The sequence below is a fragment of the Primulina eburnea genome, chromosome 7, assembly GCF_022965805.1.
Source record: "Primulina eburnea isolate SZY01 chromosome 7, ASM2296580v1, whole genome shotgun sequence".
NCBI lineage: Eukaryota > Viridiplantae > Streptophyta > Magnoliopsida > Lamiales > Gesneriaceae > Primulina > Primulina eburnea.
Window position 1 is genome coordinate 21105973 of NC_133107.1, and position 9153 is coordinate 21115125.

The 9153-nt window shown below is 37.5% G+C and overlaps 1 protein-coding gene across 1 annotated transcript; it reads left to right on the plus strand.

Annotated features, from left to right (window-relative positions):
- Positions 1-3958: 3958 nt before the first annotated feature.
- On the plus strand, positions 3959-5121 carry LOC140836182 (uncharacterized). Its single transcript, XM_073201580.1, has 3 exons — positions 3959-4347; positions 4430-4548; positions 4631-5121. Exons 1-3 carry the CDS (start codon positions 3993-3995, stop codon positions 4931-4933), a joined length of 777 nt encoding a protein of 258 aa, XP_073057681.1. The 5' UTR covers positions 3959-3992; the 3' UTR covers positions 4934-5121.
- Positions 5122-9153: the final 4032 nt, after the last annotated feature.

Here is a 9153-nt window from a genome sequence, read left to right on the forward strand (position 1 = left end):
TATGATAAAACGATAACGTTACAAAATGTGTTGCATGCTTGGTTTAAAACAAAAATTTTATATGCATGTTTTAATTTTATAAAGTGATGAGAATATGAAAACGTTGAAAAAAATGAAGTAATTGTGACTAATATGATGATATGTTGGAGATATCGTGAGGGTTATGGTTCCAGTGGGAGCCCGATGATCGTATTTCCATTGATACGTATATGATGATATGAATGGGGATGTCGTGAGGGGAGAAGGCCCAGAAGGATCCCATTTACGGGAGATGCCCTCAGAGGGAACCCATTTATGGGAAAAAGCCCCAGAGGGAGCCCGTCTATGGGAGAAGGCCCCCGAGAGAGCCCCGACGATCGTATTTCCATATGAGGATATGATGGGCCAAGACCCAGTTGACAGGTGAGAGTGTTGAATGTGTCCCCGCCGCCCAGTACTGTGGTTACTTGTACATGGATCCATCGCCCAACACATAGACGTAGACGTAGACGTAGATGAACACGAAAGTCACAATTAACGATCTGAATTCAACGAAAGGAAAATAATTATGTATATGTTGATAATATGAATATGAATATGTTTATGATGATATGAAAATGCTTACGAAAAAGTTTATGAAAATGTTTATGTTTAAAGTTGATGCATCATTATGAAAAAGTTTTATTAAAGTTTATGCATCATGAAAAGGTTTTTGAAAATGTTTATGGTTAAAGTTTATGAATCATGAAAGGTTTTTGAAAACGTTTATGGTTAAAGTTATGTATCTTCAAGAAAACGATATTTTAAGTACAAGTATTTTCAATGTTGTATGTGATCTGTATATGTAGTACATGTTATCAAGATTATGGTGTGTTGAGTCTTTAGATTCACTAGGTGTGATTGATGCATGTGATTATGATAATAATGTTTATGGAGCTCTTGATTGTTGACTTTGCTGGACTAAATGTTCACATAACCCGAGGACCGACGCTAGTTTCCGCACTAGTTTATGATTTATGATTTTAAGTTATGTTAAAGATATTTTATGACTTCTATTTATGTTATGAGAAATTTTTGAGAGGTTATAGTATGTGCTATACTTTTCAAATAGTGTTTTTAGGTTGGTAAAACGTTGATGATCTTATGCTTTAAACCATTTCTTTTGGTTTTTAAATGTCAGTTGGTTGAGTTATTTTAAAATGACGTCAAGAATACTTTAATTATTTTATGCAATTGTTCGGCCGATGCTAGTAAGGGTTTTATTTTTAAAAAAATTCTAGCACGTTTTAAGCAAAACGAATAACAGATGTTTCAAGTTTAGTAGTAAGTGATATTCGAATTGTAACGATCATGGGCCATTAGGCTGAGCCAACATGGGCATCGGCCCATACCCACGCACCACTACTGGTCATGAGTCGTTAGGATCATGGTTATAAAAGGCGAGCGCCTGGCTGCGCCTGGGCGACAGGCGCAGCCAGGGCACCCGCGCCACACTTTAATCAAGCGACCCAGGCGCGCCTCTACTGAAAGGCGCGCGCTTGTGCGCCTGAACCAACAAAGCCGTATGATACTATGATTCTGTGCATATAATTAAAGCCCAATAAGAATTAAAGCCCATAACAAACACAAGCCCTATTTTATGTTTTAAAAAGCCCTGCATGTGCCCTTTTTCTTCCCAGCGAACAGCGTCCTCTCAATTTCTCTCGGTTACGCGTGCAACAGCCTTCTCTACTCTCTACGTCTCAACTCTGAAAGACTGAAACTTTTTCTGGTAATATTTACATACTTATTTACATACTATGATACTAAAAACGATAAAATTTTATGGAAAAATTTGGCGTGTTGGACATAGAATATATGAATTATGAAATCATGCTGCAGAAAATTTTTGTAGTGGCATACTAGTTTATAATGATGATCGGAGCATGCTCTGTAATTTATTTTTAATGAAAGCATGGTCTGTATTTCTCTCTGATCGGAGCATGCTCTGTATTTTATTTTTAATGAAAGCATGGTCTGTATTTTATTTTTAATGAAAGCATGGTCTGTATTTCTCTCTGATCGGAGCATGGTCTGTATTTTATTTTTAATGAAAGCATGGTCTGTATTTTATTTTTAATGAAAGCATGGTCTGTATTTCTCTCTGATCGGAGCATGGTCTGTATTTTATTTTTAATGAAAGCATGGTCTGTATTTTATTTTTAATACATTATTAATTATTTTCAGAATTATGAATGAACTAGAATTATTTCATTTTTAATGAAATGTTTTTCCAACTTTTGATCTATCTGAAGTGAATCATGTATACTGTTGATGATTGGTCATTGGATTAAATTGATTAATTAATATATATTGTATTTCATAAATATATTTATATTTTTTATTTATAATTTTAAATTTTGTATTTCATCAATTTGCAGAAATCTAGAATAAATCCTGTTTTTGACGATAAAATGTCAAATTCTGAATCACAAGCCCTTCGAAAAGATCCAGCATGGAATTATGCGACATTAGAATACCCAAAAAATACCAATAAAGTGAAGAGCAATTTTTGTGGGAAAACAACTAATGGTGGGATTTATCGACATAAACAACATCTGATTGGAGGCAATAGGAATACGAAAACTTGCTCAAAATGTCCAGAGCACGTGAAAGAAGAAATCAGCTCTTATATGTCAAAAAAGAAAGAATTGAAAAATCAAATGGATGCAATCCCTCACTTTGATGAAGTTGCAGAACAGCAAGAATATTTGGAAGTTGAAGAAGATATACATGCAAAAGGGAAACGGCCTCAATCAGTTTCATTTGGTCAGCGTTCTAATCTTGCACGTGATTTTCCTGGGAAGAAATTAAAACAAACTGGTCTAATAGATTTGTACTTCCGACAAGATGTTGATGAGATTGTATCTCAAGGAAAGAAAAAAGATGCAAAGACAGCGAAGTTGTATGATGAAAATAAGAAGAAACTGAGGGAGAATGCAGTGCAAAAATTCGCTAGATGGATGTATGATGCAGGTATTCCTTTTAATGCCGTGAATTATGATAGTTTTAAACCATTTATTGAAGCGGTTGGACAATTTGGTTGTGGAATGAAGCCCCCTACTTATCACGAAGTTAGAGTTACATGCTTAAAAAAGGAGCTGGAACATACAAAATTGTTATTGAAAGATTATACAGATGACCACGTTAAATATGGATGCACTTTGATGGCCGATGGGTGGACTGATAGAAAAAATAGGACATTGATTAGTTTTTTTGGTAAATGGTCCTAGAGGGACTGTGTTTATAGAATCAATAGATGGGTCGAGCTATTCTCACACGGGTGCGAAATTGTTTGATTTCTTCGACAAATATGTGCAACAAATTGGGGCAAAGAATGTGGTTCAAATTGTTACTGATAGTGCAAGCGCAAATGTTTTAGCTGGTATGATTTTAACTTCTAAATTTTTATATTAGTTATAATTTATATCAATTTAAATACATTATTATACTATTTAAATTAAAGTTGTAACTTCTAATGTGTAATTTGTATATTGCATTTAAATTTTAATCAACAGGAAACGTCATTTGGAAGCACAATATCCTCACTTATATTGGTCTCCATGTGCTGCTCATTGTTTAGATTTGATGCTTGAAGATTTTTTCAAACTTCCTCACTTGAAAAAGGTATATGAAAGGGCAATGATGGTTAATGGATATATATATAACAGACCCCAAGTTTTAAACATGATGAGAGAATTCACGAGGCAGAAAGATATGGTAAGAGCTGGAAAAACTCGTTTTGCAACCGCTTTTTTGACTTTAAAGCGGTTTCAAAATCACAAAGCAAGTTTGAGAAAAATGTTTACATCTGAGAAATGGACCACTAGTAGATTTGCAAAGGAGGCACCAGGTAAGCGTGCATCAGAGGTTATTTAATGCCTTCATTTTGGAATACAGTCGTTTATGCTGTTAAAGTGGGTGGTCCTGTGGTGAAAGTTCTTCTATTAGTTGATGGGGAGAAAAAACCTCCAATGGGCTACATTTATGAGGCAATGGATCGGGCTAAAGAAGCTATTGCTGCTTCATTTGATCACAAAGAGGATAAATATAAAGAGATTTTTGCTATAATTGATCATAGGTGGACGATACAACTCCATCGACCTTTACATGCTGCTGGGCATTTCTTAAACCCGGAGTTCTTCTACTCGGATTCTAATATAGAAAATGATAATGAAGTTGTGACGGGTTTGTATAAATGTATCGCTAAGATGTGTGAAACCGATGAGCTACAGGATAAGATCATGGATCAATTGCCAATGTACAAAAGGGCTGAAGGACTTTTTGGGATGCCCATGGAAGTCAGACAAAGAAACAAAAAATCACCAGGTAATCAATATTTTATTTTTATCATATGATAATTGATGTGTAATTGTTTTAATGTTCATTTTTTTTGTTTCAAAATTACCAGCGGAATGGTGGTTGGCTTATGGGTGTTCGACACCCGAATTGCAAGTTTTCGCGGTAAAAGTTCTTAGCCTTACTTGTAGCTCATCTGCTTGTGAACGAAATTGGAGTGTGTTTGAACATGTGAGTACTAAGTATTAGTCTTTAATTAAATATTAAATAACTATATTATTTTAAAGCTAAAATTATTTTGTTTGATGTGCAGCTTCATTCCAAAAGAAGAAATAGATTGGAGCAAAAAAAATTGAATGATTTGGTTTATATCAAGTATAATAGGGCTTTGAGGCGCCGATATGATATGCGTGATACGATTGATCCTATTTCTTTGGCTGATATCGATGATAGTAATGAATGGTTGATGGGGGAATTAAATAATAATAGTGGTGACGAAAATGATCTCGTATTTGATGATGATAGTTTGACTTGGGGAGAAGTTGGACGAGCTTCTGGGGTTGATGAAGATGCCTTTATTTTAGATCTCGAGGCACGTCCTCTACAAAAGAAGTAGCAGCTAGTACGAGTACATTAAATACGTATAAAAGAAGATCTACTATCCATCGTTATAACAACGAAGAGAATGAAGAAATTGATTTTGGCGAAGACGATGAGGAATCAGAAAGATACAAATCTGGAGCTTCGGCTTCTGGAGATGATGATGATGATGATGATGATGATACATTTGGAGAGGATGAAGATGGATTTTGTTACGCCTTAAACGCATACAAATCTCGAGGATGAGATTAATGTTTTTAATGCTGTAACATATCCCAAAGTTTTTGTTTTGATGATACCAAAACTTGGATTAAAAATGTACTAATGTTTTATATTGAGGCATGCAGGAAATTAAGAACAAGGTTACGTTCGGAAGATCCGAAATTTGGTTCGGACGTTCCGAAATTGTACCAATCAGAAGCAAAATAGAAGCTGTTCGGAAGCTGCGAGGAGCAAGTTCGGACGTTCCGAAGACTGGATCGGACGTTCCGAACACAAGCAATCAAATCACTTCAATCCGGAGACAAATTGATCGGACTGTTGATTGATTAGATTTCGGACGCTACGATGGACATGATCGGAAGCTACGAAGTGTTGAAGATTTAAAATCTCCGGCAACGTGGGAATGTTCGGACGGTACGAACTGGAGTTCGGACCTTCCGAAGTTGTTCATACACTGTCTAAAAGAACTGTTCAGAAGAAACGAAGTTTGATCGGTCCCTCTGAAGCATATGTTCGGACCCTACGAAGTCAAGAACGGAAGATCCGAAGTCATTCCAGAATTACGCAAATTGATTTCAATCACATCGGACGTTCCGAAGTATAAACAGAAGATCCGAACCTTGGCGTCCAAGACTAGTATAAATAGGCCTTTGAGGATGCATTCTCAATCATCCCACTCCATTCTCTCTTGTCTCTTACAAAGCTTTCTACTATCTCTTGTGTGCGTTGATTAAAAGAGTTGTAATATCAAAAGAGTTGTAGAAAAAGAGTGAAAGTAATACTCTCGAGTGGGTTGTAAAGTTCGTGGCTATCCTTGGAGCCCTCAAGGCCAAGTAGACGCATCGAGGCGTGGTTGTAAAAGCTAGCTTGGAGCTCCTAAAGCCAAGTCGTCATAGTGATACCTCGATCCTCATCGAGAAGGGGAGACGTAGACGATTCTTCGTCGAACTTCCATAAACATCTCTATCCCTCTTTACTTTATGCATTTACTTTACTACGCATTTATTTTACGCACTTACTTTACGCCTTCATTTTTATTTGTGATTGTCCCTCAAGTCTTCCGCTTGCAATTTTTGCAAACTCGTTTTAAAAACGCTAAAGGGCCTTAAAGAACCTATTCACCCCCCCTTTAGGTTCTTCAAGTGGTATCAGAGCCTAGTTTTTCAAAATCTTTTAAAATGGCCAATCTAGCAAGCGAGTATGCCCAAGGACAATCCACAAATCGTCCCCCTCTTTTCAATGGTACCAATTACGGATATTGGAAGAATAGAATATCTCTATACATCCAATCCGTCGATTATGACCTTTGGAAAATAACGGTGAAAGGTCCCTATATCCCCATGAAAACGGTGGATGATAAGGAAATTCCTAAGGGAATGGATGACCTCACCAAGGACGATATGAAACTTATCTCTCAAAATGCTAAAGCTATGAATATTCTTCATTGTTCCCTAGATATGAATGAATACAACCGAATCTCGGCTTGCACCTCCGCCAAAGAGATTTGGGACAAATTGGAGATTTGCCACGAGGGAACCAATCAAGTCAAAGAAACGAAGATAGATCTTCTCCAACTCAAGTACGAGACCTTTGAGATGGAACCCAAGGAGGATATCGACACCATGTTCCGGCGGCTCACCCAAATCATCAATGAGCTTGCCCAACTTGGTGAGAACTACCCAACTAAACAAGTGTGGAGGAGAGCCCTTCGAGCACTACCGGCGGAATGGGATGCAAAGCGCACGGCTATCATTGAATCCAACAAGGGAGATGCGGCATCCTACGACCTTGATCAACTTCATGGGACCCTAAAGACCCATGAACTTGAAGTATCTACCCGGAAGGAGACAAAGAAAGATGACGACAAAGTAAAGGCGAAAGGGATCGCCTTGACCAGTCAACTTGAAGATAGCGACGATGAAGAAATGGCACTCCTCACTAGAAAGTTCAAAAGATTCATGCGGAGTTCCAACTTCAACAAGAAGGACAAAAAGATTGAGAAGGAAGTGACCTGCTACAACTGTCAACAAAAGGGTCACTATGCAAACGAGTGTCCCTCCAAGAAGAAGGCCGGCAAAGACAAGAATAAGGCCCTTCTAGCCACGTGGAGCGACAGCGACAACGAAGAGGAGTCTACCCTATGCTTCATGGCAAAGGAAGATCATCTGACCGACTCGGATGACGACGAGGTACCCTCTTACGATGAATTACTCTCCGCTTACACTAGTATGTACAATAAGGCTAAGTCACTTAGAAATGAGAATAAGCAACTTAAAACTGAACTAGAAGTTAGGATGCATGACAACACTAGGCTCAAGACAAACCTAAGAGACTTAGAGAAAGCCTTCAACAAGTTCAATGTGAGTAGCGGTAAACTAGAAAACCTCTTGAGCATGCAAAGGTGTAACATCGACAAAGGAGGTCTAGGATATGAAAAGAAATCAGTCAACTTCGCTAGTCTTATCGCAAAGGCAGAACTAAGAACACCACCAACATGCACTTACTGTTGTAAGATAGGCCACATAAGACCTAAATGCAAGAAACTTAGACACCAACACAATAAGAATAGTTATTGAAAATGGATCCCCAAATCCCCAACTACTACTAACCTCAAAGGACCCAAAGAAATGCGTACCAACTATCAAACTGTATCTCAATCTTGTAGGGACAAAGGGGAGACAAGTCATCGAGCACTTGGTATCTTAACAGTGGATGCTCTCGACACATGACGAGAGAAAAGAAGCTGCTACATTCCATTCGACCAAAAGAAAAGGGATCGGTGACCTTTGGAGACAACAGCAAAGGGATCATAGAAGGCATCGGCTCAATAGGTATATCTAACTCTACTATTATTGATGATGTACTTCTTGTGAAAGAACTTAAACATAACCTCCTAAGCATTAGTCAATTGTGCGATAGGGGTTATGAAGTCAAATTCACACCACACGATTGCACTGTATCACTCACAACTGGCAAATCCATTAGTTTCAAAGGTTATAGAAGTGAAAATGTTTACAAGGTCGATTTAAAGATTTCATCTTTTTCAAAAATAAAAAGCCTTGTAACATTAAATGTTGATGACAACATTCTTTGGCATAGACGACTTGGTCATGTTGGGATGAGCACCATAGAAAAACTTTTAAAACTTGACCTAGTTTCCGGAATGCCAAAGCTGAATTTAAAATTAGATTATTTTTGTGATGCTTGTCAACTTGGTAAACACACAAAGGAATCTTTCAAAAATAAAAATTTTGTATCCACTTCTATGCCCCTTGAATTACTTCACCTAGATTTATGTGGTCCCTCGAGGACAACTAGTCTAGGAGGTAAATCCTATGCTTTTGTCATTGTGGATGATTTTTCACGTTTTTCTTGGACATTGTTTTTAGCCCACAAAAGTGATGCCTTTGATCATTTCAAAAATTTTGTCAAAAAGGTTGAAAATGAGAAAAATCTTTTGATCAAACAAATCCGTAGTGACCACGGAACGGAATTTCAAAATGAAAATTTTTCAATTTTTTGTCAAAGCAAACGCATTGGTCACAACTTTTCTTGTCCTAGAACTCCTCAACAAAACGGTGTCGTTGAGAGGAAGAATAGGACCCTAGTAGAGATTGCAAGGACCATGCTATGTGAGCATTCTCTACCAAAATATTTTTGGGCTGAAGCGATGAGTTCTGCTTGTTACATCATCAATCGCGTATCAATAAGGCCAATTCTCAAGAAAACTCCATACGAACTATGGAGAGGGAGAAAGCCTAACATTTCTTACTTCCGCGCTTTTGGATCAAAATGCTTCATCCACAACAATGGTAAGGACAACCTGGGTAAGTTCGATGCTAAATCGGACAAAGGTATCTTTCTTGGTTACTCTACTTCTAGCAAAGCATATAGAGTCTTTAATAAACGCACTTTACTAGTTGAAGAATCTATACATTTCATATTTGATGAAACTAACCCTTGCTTGCCTAGACCTGTTGTTTCTGATGATGATGATATAGATATCCTTGGCGA